This window comes from Nannobrachium achirus, assembly GCF_963921795.1.
Source record: "Nannobrachium achirus genome assembly, chromosome: 20".
NCBI classification, from domain to species: Eukaryota; Metazoa; Chordata; class Actinopteri; order Myctophiformes; family Myctophidae; genus Nannobrachium; species Nannobrachium achirus.
Window position 1 is genome coordinate 57,012,412 of NC_137827.1, and position 21,261 is coordinate 57,033,672.

At 41.7% G+C, this 21,261-nt stretch overlaps 1 protein-coding gene across 2 annotated transcripts in view; it reads left to right on the plus strand.

Annotated features, from left to right (window-relative positions):
* The first annotated feature begins 2,302 nt into the window (after positions 1-2,302).
* LOC308305739 (H-2 class II histocompatibility antigen, E-S beta chain-like) overlaps positions 2,303-21,261 on the plus strand; it is a 53,908-nt gene continuing 34,949 nt past the window's right edge. Inside the window, exons 1-7 of one of the 2 annotated variants that reach the window (XM_080750588.1) lie at positions 2,303-2,407; positions 2,515-2,787; positions 3,505-3,718; positions 5,080-5,147; positions 6,200-6,313; positions 6,999-7,038; positions 9,357-10,061. In XM_080750588.1, coding sequence (XP_080606714.1) covers positions 2,347-2,407; positions 2,515-2,787; positions 3,505-3,718; positions 5,080-5,147; positions 6,200-6,313; positions 6,999-7,036 — 768 coding nt within the window. In that variant the 5' untranslated portion in view covers positions 2,303-2,346 and the 3' untranslated portion in view covers positions 7,037-7,038; positions 9,357-10,061. Of the gene's footprint in view, positions 2,408-2,514; positions 2,788-3,504; positions 3,719-5,079; positions 5,148-6,199; positions 6,314-6,998; positions 7,039-9,356; positions 10,062-21,261 lie in introns of those variants that run through there. The other variant, XM_080750589.1, reaches the window with a different exon arrangement.

The following is a 21,261-nucleotide window of genomic DNA, read 5'->3' on the forward strand; positions in this document are numbered from 1 at the left end:
CTCATTCCCACTGGGCCAGATAAATAGATACAAAAATATATTTCTCCATTCAAGTGGATGGTAAGATACAGATAAAAGAAAATATCTGTCACATATATTTTTGAAGCGGTGAAAACCGCTTCCTATGAGTGGCTTTGTGTGTCCCACGCCCGTATATCAGTCCAGAATGAACAGGTTTTTTCAAAAACAAAATGTGTGTTTAATTTCCATATATGGTGATCTCAGTCCAGAATGAACAGGGTTTTTCAAAAACACAATGTATGTCACCTCATGTCCATATATGGTCACTCCAGGCCAGAATGAACAGGTTTTTTCTGTCCCGTACGTCCAGAATATCAGTCCAGAATGAATAGGCTTTTTCAAAAAGCAAAATGTGTGTCCCATGTCCATATATGGCCATTTTAGTTCAGAATGAATAGGCTTTATCTGTCCTGTACGTCCAGAATATGTGTGTAGTATCCCTCCCGGTCAGATGAATGGATACTTTGAGGATTGGTCAAGCTTCACATGATAATTTGGCCTTCAGGTTTTATCTGTCCTATACATGCAATAGGTCTCACCTACTGCATCCACAACTAATGCTACTATAAAAACCTTATTCAAATAACAATTCAGAATAGAGGTTTTATCTGTCCTGTACATGTAGAATATTATCAACAAAAGGAGTGGATATCTATAGAAACCCAACAAAAGATTAGTAAGAAAAGAGAAGAAAGCAGCAGTGACAAATAGCCGCACAAGAGCAAAAGCAAAGGCACACTAAGAATATACAGATGCCAACAGAATGGTAAAAATCAAACCTCGGTTCGAAGTGAAGCGGTGAACTTTTATTCTACCGGTATGTGTTCTAGAGTTATGAACTCTCATTCTTTATATTCTGAATGAATTAATGATTTTATCTGGAGGGCCGAATTGTCATGTGAAGCTTGACCAATCCTCAAAGTATCCAAGGTGCAGTCCTTGGATACTTCAAAGTAATCCTCAAAGTATCCAAGGTGCAGTGAAAAATGTAGTAGGCCAAAAAGATAACAGGGCCAGATAACAGACCTGGTAAACTGAAATAATTATAGAGGGATGCAGTTGACAAACAACTAAGAGACCAGCAAGCAGGGTTTTTTATATATTTTTTAAAACCTATTATACCGGCTGTCATACAGGCTCTCCAGACAATTCTATACTAAGATTCACCGCTTCACTTCGAACCGAGGTTTGATTTTTTATCTGTGTCTTACCATCCACTTGAATGGAGAAAGATATTTCTTTATCTGTTAATCTGGTCCAGTGGGAATGGGCCTTTATACTGTTGGCAAAGTCTCCAGTCCAGTGCCATAGCACTTGCAGAGACTGACTGTCCCTTGCAACCTGCTTTGCAGCCACATGTGATGAGCTCAAGTATTGCCTTTGGAGCAGGGAGGGCAAGACACCTGACTGGAACATACCCTCCACTCTCTGAATTCCACCAATTCTCTTCAATTGGTGGAAGCTCAGGGCTCAGGGCAATTGGACGTCGGTGTCAGCAGCCTCTTCGATGTGTGCACCTCCTCAAAATCATGTCCCTTGATGAAGGTATCATATATGACAAAGAGCATGAAAGAACTGTCCCTTGAGAAATACTCAAGCAGTCTCCTGGCCTAACACATGTCTACTTCTCCAAAACTGAAGTGACCCGCCCCCAGGAAATAAGGGAGGGGTCGGAAAATTTGACCCCCATCATTTTCTGATAGTTTGGACCCTATAGAACCAAAATCTGCAGAAAAATCAATTTTGGCACAAAAATCCTACGGGAGCTGTATTTTGGACATAGCCCACACTATATGGTTCAGGTTGGTGATACAGTAGGTTTAGGACAAGGTTAAAAATTAACCCCATGATGGGACATTAGTTGACCAGGGCAACAAGAAGAAATCTAATAGACACCGCAAGGGTGCTGGGGAAGCCTTTCCCCTGCCCTACTATTTAAGTATGACTTTATATCTCCTTTTGCAGTGAATCTATTTACATGTACAGTAAGTTATGCATACAGCATTTGCAAATTATGCATTTGCATACAGTATTTGCAAATTATGCATTTTCATATATGACAAAATAATACATGTTTGTGGATAGTGAAATGTGTGTGAATCATGGTAAATGTGTAGATAGCTTTGGGTTACAGCTAATGCAATTCCAATAAATGTTGATAGAGGTCTACCTGGTAACAAGTGATGAGGGTGAACAGTGGCTTTTCATTGGTTGCTGTATGATAGAAATTGTGGGAGAAGTGAACGAGTGCTCTCAGTTTCACATTAGAATGTCAACTCATCAACACGACTTTGACTAAACTCTGAAACATCTCAACTCATCAACATGATTTCAACTAAACTCTGGCTCTGTGGTTTACTGGGTTTCATTGGCATACAAGGAGCAGGTAAGCTTTATTTAATTAGTGAATAATACACACTTTTATGTCTGTGTTGACAATATAGAGATAATAGGCTTGTATGGACATTGATATTTTTACTTTTTTATTTACAGGTGGATTTCTAAACTTTTTGGTTGTAGAGTGTGTGTTTAACTCCACTGAGCTGAAGGACATACAGTACATACAATCAGAGTATTTCAATAGACAAGAGCTGGCCAGGTGGGACAGCAGGGTGGGGAAGTATGTTGGCTACACTGAGTATGGTGTGAAGCAGGCAGAGCACTGGAACAATGACCCTCGACAAATAGCTGGGATGAAAGCAGACCGAGTGAGATACTGCAAACCCAGCATCGGGATCGACTACTCCAATGTTCTGGATAAGACAGGTGAGCTGATCTCAGAACAGCACTAAACACTCATCACCTCATGAAACTTGCAATCATAGATCATGTCTTTTCAGAAATGAATAATGACGTTTGCATTGACATTCTGTAATGCATTGGTTCTTAACCATACACCTCAACCACTTGAACATTTCTAAAGTGTTTGCCGCCCACACAACGTGTTAAGTGGTCAGATGGGTGGGCCGGGTGTATTATCAGATCATGTTTATTTTAATGATCAGCAAATTGATTGTGTTCCAGCTTGGATGAATGGAACTACTGTATACTAAATAAGTTACTATTAAGAGAAGAAATTAATACATGAAAAATGACATGAACCCCCCCCCATAGTGTTTTCCTTTTTCCCTTCTTTACAATAATTGAAAATCTTGAAAAAACCTGCGATATCCTCATCTCATGGCCCTTGCACCGATGTGGCCTCCATATGTGGGCAATCCCATATGAAGTCCTGTTAGATATGGGATTAATAGTGATGATGTTAGTGTGGTTCCCCTGACATCACAGTGAAGTCAGAGTGTGATGTCAGAGCAGCAAACCCATTATGTTAGAGTGGTTCCCCTGACACTCAGTGATGTCACATGTGATGTAACAGTGGTGTGTCAGGGAAACCACAGTGTCATAGACAGAGATACGGACAAGCTGTGACTGTTCACATACTAAACTGTGACCTAATAATAATAATAAATCATGTTATTGCAGTGAAGCCCTACGTGAGACTGGCCTCAGTGACTCCCCCTGGTGGAAGACGCACAGCCATGTTGAGGTGCACCGCCTACAGCTTCTATCCCAAACTGATCATCATCACCTGGCTGAGAGATGGAGAAGAAATCACCTCTGATGTCACCTCTACTGATCTGCTGCCTGATGGAGACTGGTACTACCAGTACCAGTCCTTCCTGGAGTACACACCCAGGTACACACCTAATAGACACTAGACTTAGAAATACACACCTCTACTGGTACTACCAGTACCACTCCTTCCTGGAGTACACACCCAGGTCAGTACACACACCAGTACAGACCAATACAATGTCTGTCAGTTATGTACTGTAACATAAAAGGGTTAAGGGGAACACACACAGGCCATGTAAGGCGTGCGTCAAAACAGCCATCCCCATTATGTTCAATCAACATACCCACACCGGCGGCGTCAGATGTGTGCATGCAGGCGTGGGTCTGACGCCTCGCCCGGATACGCCACTGTTCTAGTTTTATGGGAGAGTATTCTTTGCAGGTCGTTCAGTCCGAGTGTATCAAAGGGTGCGTTCGGTTAGGTTTAGGCATAGTTTTACTGAGGTTAGGGTTAGGGTTAAGGTTCGGTTTAGGGGTTAGGGTTAGGTTTAGGTATACTTTTACTGAGGTTACTGCACTCACTACACTGAGCACACACCCGGTGCGCATTTCCGAACGCATCCTTTGATACACTCGGACTGAACAACCTGCAAAAAACACTCTCCCCTAGTTTTATAGCCGCATCCAGTTGGTGCTTACGCACGGCACTTCACAAGCGGCAATACTGCGATGCTGTGCAGTTGCCCGCAACCCGGTGTGTGCCCCCCTTAAAATAGGATTACATAGGATTAAACCTGATTTAGGCCAAATTATTTACTAACTTACTGAAGACTTAGGCCAAGGGTCTTCAAAAGGGGGTCCAGGACCCCTAGGGGTTCCTCAGAGTTACTACAGGGGGTCCTCCAAATCTTTGTGTAATAGAAACTTTTTTATATTAACCACTTCAACACTAGCGTCCATATTCTGATAACTTTGGCCAAAAAGAGCAGATCTACAAGCTCACAACGCCTCGCAGAGCGAGGCGTTGTGAGCTTGTAGATCTGGTTTGTTGCAGAGGGGAAAAGAGCAGACTAATTACAGAGTAAGTATTGTGGTTAAATATCTGAAAACACAAATTGACATGAATCAAAAATACAATTGTGCTGTCAAACAATGACACTACTGTATATGGAATCTATGAACAGGTTGTGGGGGTCCCTGCTTCATCTCTCTCTCAACTAAAGAGTCCTTGACATGAAAACGTTGAAGACCCCTGCCTTCACAATCCAATGTGAACCAATGTTCCTCTTATAGCCATTACTTTAAGAAGCTGATGTTATGTTATGTTATATTACTGTCTGTGTGTGTGTGTGTGTGTGTGTGTGTGTGTGTGTGTGTGTGTGCGTGCGTGCGTGCGTGCGTGCGTGCGTGCGTGCGTGCGTGCGTGCGTGCGTGTGTGTGTGTGCGTGTGCGTGTGTGTGTGTGTGTGCGTGCATGTTACAGATCAGGAGAGAAGATCACGTGCATGGTGGAACATCCCAGCCTGTGGCAGCCTCTCATGGTGGACTGGGGTCAGTTACTCTATAGTATCTACCATATACCAATGGTTCCCAAACCTTGTAGGCTGTGACCTAAAAGATAAGTTAAACATTCACCCGGTACCCAAACTGGTGAAAATAGCAGATCTACAAGCTCTCAACGCGTCACAAAAGCGATGTGTTGAGAGCTTGTATCGGCAATTTTCACTACTTTCACTACTTCTTATTATTTTTATTTGTGGGACCGAGTCAAACTAAATGTAATGCCTCAACTCCTACAATATTAAGTTCTTGTCATTTTACGGGGTCTCCAGTTAAAATATGATTGTTTTGGGATGTTGCGGCCAGAAAAGGTTTAGAACCACTGCTCTACTGTAATCACTGTCTATCGTAAAGTTTTCTATCGTATCAATACTCTCTCCACAGTTGAATAATTCCATGTGTACAGGAGGTTTGACTCGTTTGAGCCACCTAACAGAACTACTTATCTGACAGAGAAAGAGAGGTCAAATGATCTTTTCTTTTTTCCAGCCCAGGCAGTCATCCATCAGCCCAGCACCCGGCATGGGCTTGATATGATCATGTAACACGCTACGTATATAGTTCTGTTGTGAATTCAGTGCGTCAGAGACTATCAGGGTTGATCAAGCATTGCATACAGTTGCATTACCTGTCGCAGGCCATTAACAGCACAGGGTGTGCATTCATTGGTGGAGTCCAACACTGTTAGTGTGAAACCTCAGACTGGGCATTCAGTCACGTTTCAAGTATAGGCTATACAATTAATTTAATTTATTTAACTCAAGTAACTGAAAGTCATTTATTGTAACACCAATTGTTTAATAATAAAAATAATAATAAATGGTCATGATTTAATTTAAAGACAGTTACACTGCATTGTATGATATAGTGCACATTCATATGAATGACAAATGGATACAAGCCCTGAGGACCTTTTGTGTTATCCTTTTACAAATACAAAATAAAGGATGCTGCAATTGAAAAACACACACACACACGCACGCACGCACGCACGCACACACACACCAATCACTAATAATTGTGTTTGGTTCTTCTATTGTCAGATGATTCCATGCCAGAGGCAGACAAGAACAGGATCGCCATCGGAGCTTCAGGTCTGGTCCTGGGTCTGGTCTTGTTCCTGACTGGACTCGCCTACTACCACTGGAAGAAACGAGGTCAATTAACATGTTTAATTAATTAATCTTCTACCAGGTGAATAAACAAGGTCAATTGACATGTTTAATTAATTAATCTTCTACCAGGTGAATAAACAAGGTCAGATCTACAGAGACACTGAGTTCAAGTTGAACTAGACTGCACTCTGTTGAGGTGCCAACTTGCGTCTTGTGCACTCATGGCCATGTATGGCCTAATTGTGCACCAGCAGAGCGCGCCTTGTTATTTATATCAGGTCGCACTTGCTGATGGTGACATCACCAAGAATGCTGGTCCCTAATTGGCTGTTGATGGTGACGTCACCAGGAATGCTGGTCCCTGATTGGCTTCGGGCGTAAACACAAACAGAGGACGCGATGAACCGAACGCAGTACTTGTGCACTCTGCTGGTGCGAGTAATTGAGGGTGATGCTATAGGTTGAGTTTGATTAGATTGAGTTGATGTTAGGTTGAGTTTGATTAGATTGAGTTGATGTTAGGTTGAGTTTGATTAGATTGAGTTGATGTTAGGTTGAGTTTGATTAGATTGAGGCGATGTTAGGTTGTAGACCCATGCCTAACTGTTCAGCAAGGCACTGAAGTGACTCTGGATCAGAGATAATAGAACTGTCTGCCTGTCTGTCTGTCTGTCTCTTCATCCGTTTTGATCATAACCGCCTTAATATTTGTTATCTCTTCTATCAGGACGTGTTCTGGTGCCGACGACACACGAGGATCTGTGAAGGTGAGAATCTTTAGACTCCTACCACACATCCACATTCACTTCCCTCATCTCTCTCTCTCTCTCTCTCTCTCTCTCTCTCTCTCTCTCTCTCACACACGCAAGAACGCACGCACGCACGCACGCACGCACGCACGCACGCACGCACGCACGCACGCACGCACACACACACACACACACACACACACACACACACACACACACACGTGCCGATCGATGAAGCTCGTAACACGAGCACACAGCAAGCTAGACTGGACCGTTTACTGTGTCTGTTGCCAACAGGGACGTGCAGAGAATGTTAGAGAGGCAGGGGTTGAAATTCCTTAAAGGGCACTTTTGGCAAAAGTAGTGAAAAAAGCCGATCTACAAGCTCACAACATGTCGTGCTGTGCTGCGTTGTGAGCTTGTACCTCGCCTATTTTCAGTGCATAACGCCGCTCAACTACATATAATAAAGCCTTCACTTATGTGGACGGGGCAGGCAATTCATGTACAATCAAGTTTATGAGAGTTGGCTAAAGGCAATTGAATGCTGCCTTCGGGATATGACATGGAGAGGGGGGTCATTTACATTTGTTTCACCAAGTAGTAAAAAGCTGCATTCACGGTCCAGAGAGAGAGGGCACTTTTTACAGACGAGTAAAAGGGCGTCTATGTGTGCACATGGTTGCCATGATCTCAGCGACCCAGAGATCCTGTTACACCAAAATAGACACTGGGCTGACAGCACAGCTCAAGCAGCAGCACGTAAAATAATGATATGGCACACTCTTTATTAAACATTAAACTATGATTAAAGGAACCATAGAATCGTTGATCTAATCAAAAGTGAAAGGAGAACTACATGAGTTGTACTTCTCTGTAGCCTTCTAAACAAGAAAGTCCATTCCAACAAGAATTCAAGTTCAAGCACTACTAAAATAAGAACACACAATTATTTCTCAAGCTTGCTTCAATTTGTCTTGTTTCAATGATAATTGAGTAACGGCTCTAAATGCAGCAATATAAGCCTATCCTGATGGTAGGCCTTCTGTAGCAATTCTCTATTTGCTTATTTAACCCATTTAGGCCTGAACACATTATGACGCAATATTTTATGCTTTAAATATAAAAAAAATAGCAGATATACAAGCTCACAGCGCGGCACCGAGTGCCGCGCTGCGAGCTTGTAGATCTGCTATTTTTGAAAAATCGTGAAAATTAGAATTTTGACCCGATTCTATAAGTGTCTTTTGAATCCTTCTAAGATTTTTGGAAAAAAACTATGTTTCTATATGTCAGCAATCTGGCCAGCCATCGTCAAAGAAAAGGTCCTTTTCACTTAACTGGAGCTCAGTTAGTCTGTTCTTGAGAGACTACCATGTCAGTGGTTCTCAAACCTTTTCATGTGAAGGACCCCCAAAATGATGTGTATTTGGCCACGGACCCGCATCTCAAAATATCTAGTTCCAGGGACCACCCAGAAGCAAAATTTGAGTTACAACCGTTTGCTTTGAAAATACATATATTCAAAGATTTGCACACATTTTCATGACTTTTTCAAAAATAGCAGATCTACAAGCTCGCAGCGCGGCACTCGGTGCCGCGCTGTGAGCTTGTATATTTGCTATTTTTCACTGATTAAAGCATTCAATAATTCTAGGCCTAAATGGGTAAAATGTTTCTTCCCTTTGTGAGGCACATCCCCTAGCAGGATAATAACAAAATGTGACAGGTCAAATACGACATCAAGGCATTATAGCAATTTAAGTCATAAGTTAATTGTTTTTGTTCGGCAGTTTTTAATGTGATTTGACATTAACAATAATTGAAAATGAGATTAGACATTTGCTCAGGACCCAAACCAGTAAAAATAGTAGATCTTCTAGCAGCAAGCTTGTAGATCACTAGATGTGTAGGCCTACGTATCAGACACTAAAATGATTCGTAAAAAAAAATAAGTAGTTCAGACTACGGTTTCAAGATAAATTATTTATTAAATGAAAACGCTTGTGTTCATGGCTAAATAAATCAGAACACACCTTTCTGTTTTTTTGTGAGATTATGGTCTCAACATTGCAGTTGTCACAGTGAGACCACTAGATAATCTGGTTTTGATTGATTGATTGAAGACTTTATTAGAAGAGGTTTGCATAGGAAAAAGTACAGTTTCATGACAGTACAGTTCACAGTACAGGTTGAGATTGGCATTATTATTTTTTTGTTCATCCAATCAATTTTACATTGAACTGGTTTAATTTTCCACACACAGTTAATACAATGTGATTCTTATTGGTTTGACAGAACAATGTGTTATTCTAACGGAACGTTTGTGTTTTCAGAGATGCAGCCAGTCATTGCTGCCCCCTGGTGGAGAGAAGAGGAAACACATAGCTGTCCAATCTTGCTCTTAAATAGAGGGTAATGCAGTAGCACAAGGATCAATGACTGGGACCTTTTTCACAAATGTGTGATTTAGACAAAAAATACTAACCGCTTAGCCTAGGCTAATGACATATTTGTGTGTGTGCTTTCAAGTTTGTGACCCTTCATCGATTCAAATTTCTGTTGACTGACAGAAATACCTGTGTGTCAGCGAATATGTCACATAAAGACAGAATCAGTGAGGTAAATTAAAATAACTTTTTAATGTTACCATTTAAATGTGTGTGGAAAAGGGTTGTATTTTAATCCAGCATAAATCATGTAGCCTATGTAATCTTTATATTATGTGACAGTTTGATTTGCAATCGTAACATGCATTCATTTATAATATTTGTTATGAGCTGCAATGCCAAAAAATAAATGCTAATGCTAATGCTAATACCACTGCTGCACTTTACAGCAGTTAAAAGATCTAATCCTAACTAAATTGTATCAGTATTACACTGTACAGTAAGTACATACATAAAGTTGGTGTGGATCCTCCATTACATGACAGAGGTTAACAATAGGATCAAATTCTATGAACTCTGGGATAGTGTTTGGCAAAGCACAACAGAGCCATTGTTATACTTGATTGCAATTTCGTATATGTAATAATTATTTTTAAACCAACAGGGAATCATTTGATTCCCTTAATAAAATGAAGCCCCCCTAAAAAATTGACTCTTCCTTTTTCGATTTCGACCAGAGAATCGCCATTTATTCATTTATTTTGACCGCTGCTTTGGATTGGCTGAAACAGGGTAGGAACCGAATTAACTGTGGATATAACCTGGGCACCAAAACACTAATAATTCAATATCAATGGCTATAAATATGTGTCCGATTGATTGATTGATTGAAGAATTTATTAGAAGTTTGCAATAGAAAAAAGTACAGTTTCATGACAGTACAAATCACTGGTACAAGGTCAACTAAAAGGAGATCCTAGAAAGCCAAGGCTTATTTCCACAGGAACCACACTTTAAGTATCTCATATAACATTGAAAGACAGACGGATAGAACATAGTACTTTATCTAGGATAATATCAGTTTCAAAAGCATAACATCAAATACAAAGGCAGAAAAAAAAGAAAAAGGGGGGGGGAGGTGACTTTTCATACCAATTTTGAAGGAGGCTAGGGATTTGCTCTCCTTTAGGGCTTGTGGAAGGGCGTTCCACATGTTGATGGTGTAGTAGGAGAACGAGTTAGAGCCTTGTTTAGTGTTAAATCTACGTTGATGATGATTAGTGGAGCTGCCTCTGGTGTTGTGATCGTGAACATCCTTGACCTTTAAGAAGTAGTTTGTCAGGTACATGGGAATCTTGGAGGTGTAGTGTATCTTGTACACCAGGCCCATTGCAAGATGCTGGACTCTGTCAGCTACTTTGAGCCATCCCACGCTTTCGTGGTGATGATCGGTAAGGTGGGTCTGAGGAGGGAGACCAAGCACAACCCTAATTAGTTTGTTTTGGGCTGTTTGGAGCTTTAACTTTAAGGCAGCTGGGGCGTCGCGATACCAGACAAGGACTCCGTAATCAATGAGGGGCCCAATAAGAGCACCTCCTAGTGTCTTTCGGGATTTAATATTGATCAGCGGGCAACCCTTTGCAGGAAGCGAATTCGTTGGTTGACTTTATTGATTACCTTGGTGGTCATTTTTTCACTGGATAGGTTAGCCTCCAGGATGAAACCCAGGTAGCAGATGTAGTTTTTTCTTTCTATCACAGTGTCACCTACTTTAATTGTGAAGTTCTCAACTAGGCTAAGTTTCTGACTAGATCCAAAGAGGATACATTCAGTTGTGCCTATAGGTGAATTGAGAGTCTGTTGTCATTGAGCCAGGTGCAGATCTTGTTAAGTTCACAGTTAAGGGCCTTTTCAACCTGCGATATGTCTCTGCCTGAGACTAGGAGAGCCGAGTCATCCGCGAACAGAAACAGATTGCAGTCACAAGCAGATGACATGTTGTTTACGTATATTAAGAACAACAGTGGTCCTAGTATACTCCCTTGAGGTACTCCACAGTTTACTGGGAGGGGGGGGGGGGGCAGGGTTCCGTTGACTTCCACCATCTGTTCCCTCCCCACCAAGTAAGAGTGCATCCATCTCACTGCTGTGCTATCAAGACCAATAGCTTTGAGTTTTTCAATCAGAATAGAATGATCGACGGTGTCAAATGCCTTCTGGAGGTCCAGCATGACCATGCCGCAATATTTGCCATCGTGAATTTCACGTTTGATGTAATCATTCAAATAGATGAGGCATGTATCTGTGGAATGGGACTCTCTGAAGCCAGACTGGAACTCGTAGATCAGTTTATTCTCTTCAAGATATTTAGCCACCTGTTCATAGACAATTTTTTCCATTACCTTAGAGATGGAACTAAGGATTGAGATTGGCCTGTAGTTGCCAGGGTCAAGTTTACTGCCTTTTTTGTGCAGGGGGGTTACCTTAGCTAATTTGAAGTCCTGGGGGACATAACCCTGCTTGATAGAGAGATTAATAATATGGGTAATGATTGGGGCAATGGTGGCAGCTGAGTCTATGAGAAATTTGGGGGCGATTTTATCATGGCCAGCGGCCTTGAATTGAGGTAGGGTGCGCAGTTTTTTAAACACTTCATCAGTTGTCACCGTGGCAAGTTTAAAGTTGTCTTTGCATACCCCAAGGTTCCTGTAGAATTTCAAGATGTGCCTAACACCAAACAGCCCAGATGGAGCGGGCAGTTTATTGACCAGATTTTTGGCCATGGAGGTGAAGTAGATGTTGAGATTTTTGGCTACATCAAGACTGTCAGTGAGGAGGGTTATGGGAGTTTGGATGGATTTGTTGCTGGCTATGGATCTAAGTTTAGCACCACAGCCTAGCTGGGTTTTAAATAGCTTCCATAGGTGTCGTGGTTTGTGGATGTTTTCCTCAACTTTCTCATCCAAGTAGTTTTTTTTTGCAGAAAGGATTAAGGAGGTTGTCCGATTTCTCAGTGTATAAGCCTCTAAACTGACTATTTCTAATTTGGCTTCAAGGTGTTTATTGGCCTTTTTTGAGTTTGTGATTATATTTGCGTTTCTCAGAGTATTTTTTGTCTCTGAGTTTCATTGATTCACAGATTTCCGAATTCCACCATGGCTGTGAGCGAGCTTTAACCCTGACCCTACGCAAAGGAGCCACTTCGTCTAGGGTAGTGTTGAAAATGGATTTAAAGCCCAGCCAGGCTTCATCGACCTGAGTGCTAGCTAGTACTGGGGACCAGTCAGATTTCTCCAGTTTGTGATTAAAGGCTTCGCTAGAGTAGGTTTTGAGGTTTCTAGCTTCAACTGTTTTGTGTCCGTCAGCTTTGGACTTATGTATTTTACGGGTGCAGTAAATTATATCATGGTCGCTTAGGCAACCACATTCAATAGTCCCACTCGCAGAGACTTTAGATTTGTCTGTGGTTACAATGAGATCTATGGTGGTTTGAGAGTTATCTGTAACCCTAGTTGGCTTGGTGATGAGCTGAGTGAAACCCTGTTGATTACATAGCTTATTGAATTTTTTGAATAGAGGAGCTTCTTTAAGAAGCATGTCTATGTTCCAATCTCCAATAATGTATTTTTCAACATTGTCCACCGGTGCAAGGCTCTCCTCCAGTAACTCACAGAAATCATTTTGGTCGGGCGGTCTATAGATGGCACTAATTAGTATGTTTTTAGCTTTCTTAAGAATCACTTCCACCCATACAGTTTCTAAAGAGCTGTGTTGTAGGTCAGGGCGGGGGATATACTTAATACTGTTATGAACATACATGCATACACCACCACCAGATCTGTTTCTATCATTTCTGATGACCGAGTAGTTGTCAATTTCGACCTGAGAGTCAGTGATAGAGGCATCAAGTTTGGTCTCTGAGAAGGTTAGAAAATGGACCTTACCTTTGAGAACCATATGCTTGATTTGTTCATATTTAGCAAACAGACTGTTAATGTTTAAGTGCATAATATGAATTCCTCTTTTCACGAAGCGGCTGGCAAAGTCCATGGCAAGGTCCATGGAAGTGGTGTTTGCATCGGCGTCGGTGGGGGAGGAGGGGTTGGTTGAAGTCTCTGGGGGCTTCAAGGGGGACAAAGGGGTCTCCATGTAGAGTTGGGGGAGGAGGTGGTGGGGGCTCGTGGTGACCGATTTAACCCAGGTTGAGAAAAGCGCTCGGGCCTTCTCGGTTAGCCAGCGTGGAGCAGAGTTAATGTAGACTCTGTTCTGGGGTGCTGGGTCCACGAGGGGGTCCGTCGGGTCCATGCAGGGGTCCGCCGGGTGCGTCTGCAGGTCGGGTGGGTCGGGGGGGGGCGCCGGGGTCCGGTGTTGCGTGACTTGCGTCGATGATGTTGGTCTCGTGCTGAGTTAGTCATGCGGGGGCGATCTCCGAGGGTTCGCAGGGGGTCCGTGAGCCAGGGGGTCCTTCGACGATCCGTAAGTCCGCGGAGGCGACTGCCGAGTGATCGTCGGGGATCCACTGGTCAGGACAGCTGGAGTAGTCCGTTGTTAGTTCCCTGGGGATTCATCAGTGAGGGGCTAGTTAAGCTAGCATCGTTAGCTTTGCTGATCACTGACAAAGAAGGGTCTGCCGTTGTCAATCCAACTGCAGTGGCGAGAGCAGCTAGTCTTCGGGTCATCTGTCGGGTAGCTACAGGCCCTGGATGTAATTCTATATCTCCTGATAGCAGCAATAATAAGAAGATCAGAGATCTACTCATGTAACCATTCAGGGGTTTGTTTCTTTTGTTCCGGCTAGTAGTTAGCATCGTCTGTATTACATTCAAACCAAAGGTTGGATGCTTGGCTACCGTTTTTCCCATAAGGTAGAACTCACTGTGTTTTTTGTCCGTTACGTCCATTTCCCATAATTGTTTCTCGTATTCCGGTGGTGTTAGGATCTGTGGTGATTTATAGCATAAATCCGTGATCCAAAGTAGGAATAGTAGAAAGTGTGGGATGAACCAAGCCTTTGTTGTTTTGGTTCCGGAGCAGCGAAAAAGAATGCGACTTCCCATGTTGGTGTCTGGAAGCAACTCATATTTTATATTACAAAATACCCTATTTCGGAGTCGCACGGTATGTAGGAATTGATGACGTACTTGATTGTTTTTGGGGGATTATAAACTTTGAATCTCAGGCACCCACGCCACAGTTCCTTCATCGATGGAAATGTTTGCATTAAGGCTGAAACATTTCCTGACATTTTCTAAGTAAATGGTCCAACACTGGCCAGACTTTTTGAAGGCTGTCAGTAGAATTGCTTGACTTCACTGATTATCGGTGAAATTAATACATCTCCAAATGATTTGATATCTGTTACGAGACATGGTTTTATTGAAATAGGGAGTAGAGAGTGGTTCATCTGTAGACCAATACATTGAAAGTATCGGCTTGTGAACGATACCAGTCAAGAAAAACAGTCCTTGGACTTTTTTTTTCCTGCTGTAACGTCATGGGTTCTGGAATGTGGGTTTAGCAGCAGACCCTCACTATCACAGATAGTTTGAAGTCACTGATTGATTGGCATACAGGTTAGTCTGATCAACCAAGTGATGGATCTAATCATCAGATAAAACAACTCCACAAAGTCAATCGGTTGATCGGCTTCTAGGTCAGCAGCTGCATTTTGAGGACCCAGATTTGCAGTAAAAGGAAGGTCCTTTGGTTGCCAGTTCTTCTCATCATTCCACCCAGGAGGATCTGGAGCTGTAGGGGGTCCACCGGGCCTGCTACGACCTGTAAATTATAGAAATACATAATTGTCATAAAATACATGTCATAAAATTAAAATACAATGTTTTATTTGTGTGGTAAGTGTAACTTGCAGAAGTTCTTACCTTTACTGCGACAGATGGAAATGGAGAACTAGGCCTAGGCTGTTCCTCCCTCGACTCAATGTTTGCAAATCACAGTAAAATATCAAATAGTTCAGTAAATATGATGTACACAAAATCACATAAATTATTTTCACCCCCAGCATGTCTCAGTCTGGTGGTCCGCTACTTTACGTCCGCCCAGTATTAGACCATTTACTTTAAATAAAACATAAAATAAAACATAAAAATAAAAATATAATTGGTACATTTCCATTCATTCTCCTCACTAGAAAGTGTGATGACCATATAAGGACTTCCACCATGGCCCGTGTTACGAGCATAGCTAGATTCAGTTTTCAGAGGTGGTCAGCCAGTCCTCGACCAATCAGGGTAGAGTATGGCCGTAGTTATGATGTTTAGTTATGATGGTCAAAATAAAAGTTTTGAGAACCACAGTCGCTCTGAATTAAGAACGTCTGCTAAATGCCTAGATTGTACTACTGAACTCATAAAATGCCACAGTCTCGTAGTAAATCAGTATACATATCCTGAAGCTGGAGACATAGGCCTACCGATATTCAGTGATTGGGTCTACTGCTAGTAGTAGTTTCCTCCTTTCTTCCTTTCTCTGCCGTATCTAAGACTAACATAATGTCACCTACTGTTATTAAAGGTATATTCAGTGATTGTATTTCATTCAAATAAAGTTCAAATTGGTACATTTTCCATTCATTGTCCTCACTAGAATGTGTGCTGACCATATAAGGACTTCCACCATAGCCCGTGTTACGAGCATAGCTAGATTCGGTTTTCAGAGGTGGCCAGCCAGTCCTCGACCAATCAGGGTAAAGTATGGCCGTAGTTATGTTGATGTTTAGTTATGATAGTCAAAATACAAGTTTTGAGAACCACAGTCGCTCTGAATTAAGAACATCTGCTAAATGCCTAGATTGTAAACTACTGAACTCATAAAATGCCACAGTCTCGTAGTAAATCAGTATCATACATATCCTGAAGCTGGAGACGTAGGCCTACCAACATTCAGTGATTGGGTCTGATGATCAAAAGGAGAACATTATAATGGTGTAAAGAAAAAACATTTCCACGCTGTAAGGCCAATAAGGGACAAGATGACCCCCGGCCACTTTCATTATCACTGAATACACCTTTAAACAGTATAAAACATGATTATCAGGTATTATGATTATACTAGGAGGAAGATTTATTCCAAAAAAGTATACAGAAAGAGTTAAAATTGGGTTTTTATGTGGCCACACCCCCAGTTCATTAAGTATGCATGGATGGCATGGTGGGTGGTGACCCAGCTGATATAGCCACATCCCACAGTGTTGGGTGAATGGTAAATAGGGGAGGAGTTGATACTGTGACACACTTAGTATCTGTGTTTTTTAACTGACACTTTTCACCACAAGGTGGCAGCCTCCAAGAGAAAACAAACAAATACATCATTTCTAAAAAGAAATAACACACCAGGGGGTCTAATGAAGTACTTTCAACCTCCTAGACACATGAAAAACAGAAAAAGTACAAAACTATGGCACCACCTCTTTAACATAATGTCACCTACTGACTGTTATTAACATAATGTCACCTACTGTTATAAACATAATGTCACCCACTGTTATTATTATATGTAACATTTCATCCTCTGCATTTACCCATCCTAACTACTAGGATTAGTGTGTGCTATTGAAGCAATAAGCCACGAGAGGCCTCTGGTTACCTGGTATTTTATAACGACTGAGAGTTATAACACCCAGGACACCCAGGCTTCATTGCAGGGGTTCCAAATAAACCTTTACAGCTCTATAACTCTTTAGAGTTATGATATGTGTCCACTCACCCAATAGGTGGCAGTATTATTCCACCTTTTATTGAGCAGGGTTTGCCTACACAAACAGAAGCTCCTGGAAGCAGAACATGTGACAGCATGTTACTGGCAGAGTGTGAACAGATATCAGTGTTTTAAAGTTTGTTTACGTGAATAAAGACATTGGTTTTGTATTTGTCTAGTATACCCAGGATAATATGCTATAACTTTGATGATGAAGATGGTGATGATGATGATTATTAATATTAATAGTATTAGTATTATTAAAGTTATTGAACACTAGTAAGACACCTGAGGGTGACTTGCGACCTCAGGGTGACATGCGACCTCGCCCTAAAGGGTGAGGTCGCGCCAATTCTTGACCATCTGGCCAACCACAGCGTTTCTCTGACGATTCTAGTTGTTGTCATTCTGGGGGGAGTTTGTTCATGTTTTTTTGTGAGGGTATCAACCCTAGGAGACACGGGGAGAACATACAAACTCCACACAGAAAGGCCCTATCGCCCACACCCTAGGTGGGGTTGGCGATAGGGCCTTTCTGTGTGGAGTTTGCCTAAACATGGAGATGTGGTACAGAATGAGTCATATATGGGCATAAAAAGTATGTCATGTGACATCACTTCCTGTACAGACAGTCAGACAGACAGCCATTGACTCCGGCCTAACAATGGCTACTGTCTATGACGGTATAGTCCCATATGACATGATGGACTGGACTATCTGCATATATAGTGTTCTCCACATCTCTATGTTTAGGCCAAACTGGTTTGCTCCATTTCTCCATGTATAGGTCCAAATGCCCAACGTTGAGCTTGACAACGAAACGTTCTTAACACAGCCGCACCCATATTTACGTTCGAAAATATGTTAAATTCTAAGAACGTTTCGAGTACCGGTTTGATACAAGAGCGATTAAGCACTACACTTCTGGAATCCTGTGCGTCGACTTAAAGTCGGATCCAGGCCTAATAACTTTATCTGGCCGCCCGTTGCCACCTCCTTGTTACATTTTCTTTTCTCCAGGTGGATGGACATTCTTTCATAGGTGATCTATGTTCAGCCGCCCTGTATCAGATCGGAGGAGGATACAGCACATTGTACCTCATCCACCCTTTCTTCTCTCTCCTTTTGGTATCTTTATCCTCCTCCTCCTTTTTTTCTTTTATACTCTTCTTTTATACTCGTCTTTCTTAGTCTTGTGTATCCTTCTCTTTTTTTTGTCTTTCTTAGTCTTGTGTAGCCGCCCCGTACAGAAAGTGATGTCACGACTCACTGACATCACTTCCTGTACAGAATACGTACGTACGTACACTCAAGCGACAAGGTTTTTCAGGTAATTGCGACAGAAAATGCTACCTTCGGTCGCAATTACACTGTCTCTCTCTATCTCTGGTGATGTTTAACAAAATGTTCCTGATTGGCTGTAAATGAGGAGGTGAAATTAAAGTTTCCAGTTAGCTTCGGTGGTGACATGCGCACACAGACACCCACATGCCGCGCACGCACGCACGCACGCACGCGCGCGCACGCACGCATACACACACACACACACACACACACACACACACACACACACACACACACACACACACACACACACATGAATGAATGCCAGTTTTTAAAGAAGTGGTTTCAGCAGGGAGATGTAATGAGGCTTGGATTGATATCGTATGAACACAACAGAACAGAGTTTCAAATGACCAACTTTTTGGAAGACATTTGACTCCTCAATAGAGTGTTTGTTGTAACTTCCCTTATTATTACAGTGTGTCAAATGCTGCATTTGATCTCAGTGATCTGTCCATTTCACTTAAATCTACACGTTTCCACACATGTAAGCTGTTAAACTGTCTACACACATGAGCATCTGCAGCAAAATATACAAAGAACAGAGTATACAACGATTTCAAAATTAAGATTTGTTGTAAAAGAAACCCCTAATTTTAACTCTTTCTGTACACTTTTTTGGAGAAAAAAAAATCCTCCTAGTATAATCATAATACATGATAATCATGTTTTGGAGGGGGTGAAATCATGGCACCCCATCTTTAATAAGGTATGTTTATAAATGGCAGTACAGCCACTTGCACATGCATGTTTAAAATAAAAGTATGATACATTAATCTATCATTTTAATACCATAGTATTGAATGCACACTAACATGGTATGTTTATACACATGACACACAATTTGATACATAAATATACAATATATGTTGTAGCCCCACCCCCACCCTACGAGTTAGGGGATCCCTGCTCCATCTCCCCATCAGTTTGGGGGTTGCTGGCCTGAAAACGTTGAAGACCCCTGATATAATTCAACTGCTTTAACCACACATACAAATAAAAATTAACTAATCAGTTTAAACTCTTTTACTATTACATTAGACTGCTGGCAAGCTAGATGGGATGGTATTTATGAACAATGTCGATAAAGACAATGTTGGGGCTCTGCTCTATTCTGTAAAGTTCACTGCTCCTAGTTGTTATAGGATGGCTAAACACAGAGGACAAATTTCACCTCTGTGTATATATACAAACCAGTAAGACTCCCTAAAACGGGGGATAAGCAACCGTCAGGTTGCATACACAAACTTTAGAAGGCAATGGTAGGCAATCAGGAGGGAATATGGGAAATGGGACAGATCCATGTTGATGACGTGACATGTACTGTGTTCCGCTTTGCGTGATTTTAGAGCAAAATCTGTAGGAGCAGTGTAAAAAAAAAAGTGTTTTGCAAAAGTCGGCCTGATGGTGGCGCTAGTTGGGACAGATGCATGTTGCTGATATGACTGTAGAGAGATACTGTGTACCGATTTGCGTGATTTTAGGGCAATTTCTTAAGGAGCAGTGTCCAAAAATGTGTTTTGCAAGAAAAAAAATGTGTTTTGCAAGAATCACATCACGTGGTTTGGCAGCACACGAGTGTGCAAATGTTGGCATGGATCGGGGCAACAGTGGCGGAGATATGAGAAGGGCAAGACACTGACTGACTGACTGACTGACTGACTGACTGACTGACAGTCGGTGGAGGTTTTGATAGTAACTGCGACCTGGTGGTCGCAATAATGTGATATGTGGTAAAAACAATCCCCAAGGAGTGGGGACTATTCTATTCTATTCTATTCTATTCTATTCTATTCTATTTTATTCTATTCTATTCTTTAACTAGGTTTACCTTCAAAAGTGTGGAATAGCGTCTTCCTGGACACAGATGATGCAACACGATATCTTTAATCTGATTGGCTGATTCTTCTAAACTACAGAACAAACCCTCCTTCCTTCTCGTTCAGACCCCAGAGCTTCTCTTGACGTAAACACCTGTTTATTGATCTGATCATTCTGATCAGTTCAGTTCAGTTTGCTCTGTGATGAAGATTGCAGCCACCCTCCTCATCCTCTCCTCCGTGCTTCATGTCAAAGCAGGTGGTAAGTACATTGAATTTCTATACAATATTTCTAAAGTTATTATATGAAATATAAAATGTACAATTGGTATTTCTACTATTATTATATAAAATATACATTTATTCTCTACCTGCAATGTGCACAGATAGGGCCCAAGGTCTTTGAGGTCCTGCATTCATGCTCATACTGTAGCTGCAGTGTTTAAATGTTTTATTGGCTGGTGTTAATTGTATGTGTATTTCATTTTGTATATAAAGAAGGAAATGTACATTATGGGCATCTTATCTATTTGAACTGTAGTTCAAAAGTTATGCAAATTTGTTTCATGACAGATTTAGCTATTGAGTCTGCATGCAAACTGTAGCCACTTAGGCTTAGCCACTCATCTCCTCCATCAGACTTTTTGGATAAGTTTCATTTGAGAACGAGAAAGAAAGAGTCGAGATTTCAACCATCAGATTGCTTGGTCGGAACTATCTGTACAATAATAATAACATACTACAACAACAACAACAACAACAACAACAACAACAACATCATAACGAGGTCCTTCCTGTTCGACCCACACATCCTACCCCCCTCATCTACTCTGCTTTTCCTCACCTCTTTCTCCCCTCCTCTCCCCTCCTCTCCTCTCCTCTCCTCTCCTCTCCTCTCCTCTCCTCTCCTCCTCCTCCTCCTCCTCCCATCCTCGCCTCCCCTTCTCCTCCTCCTCTTGTCGGACTCTCTCATT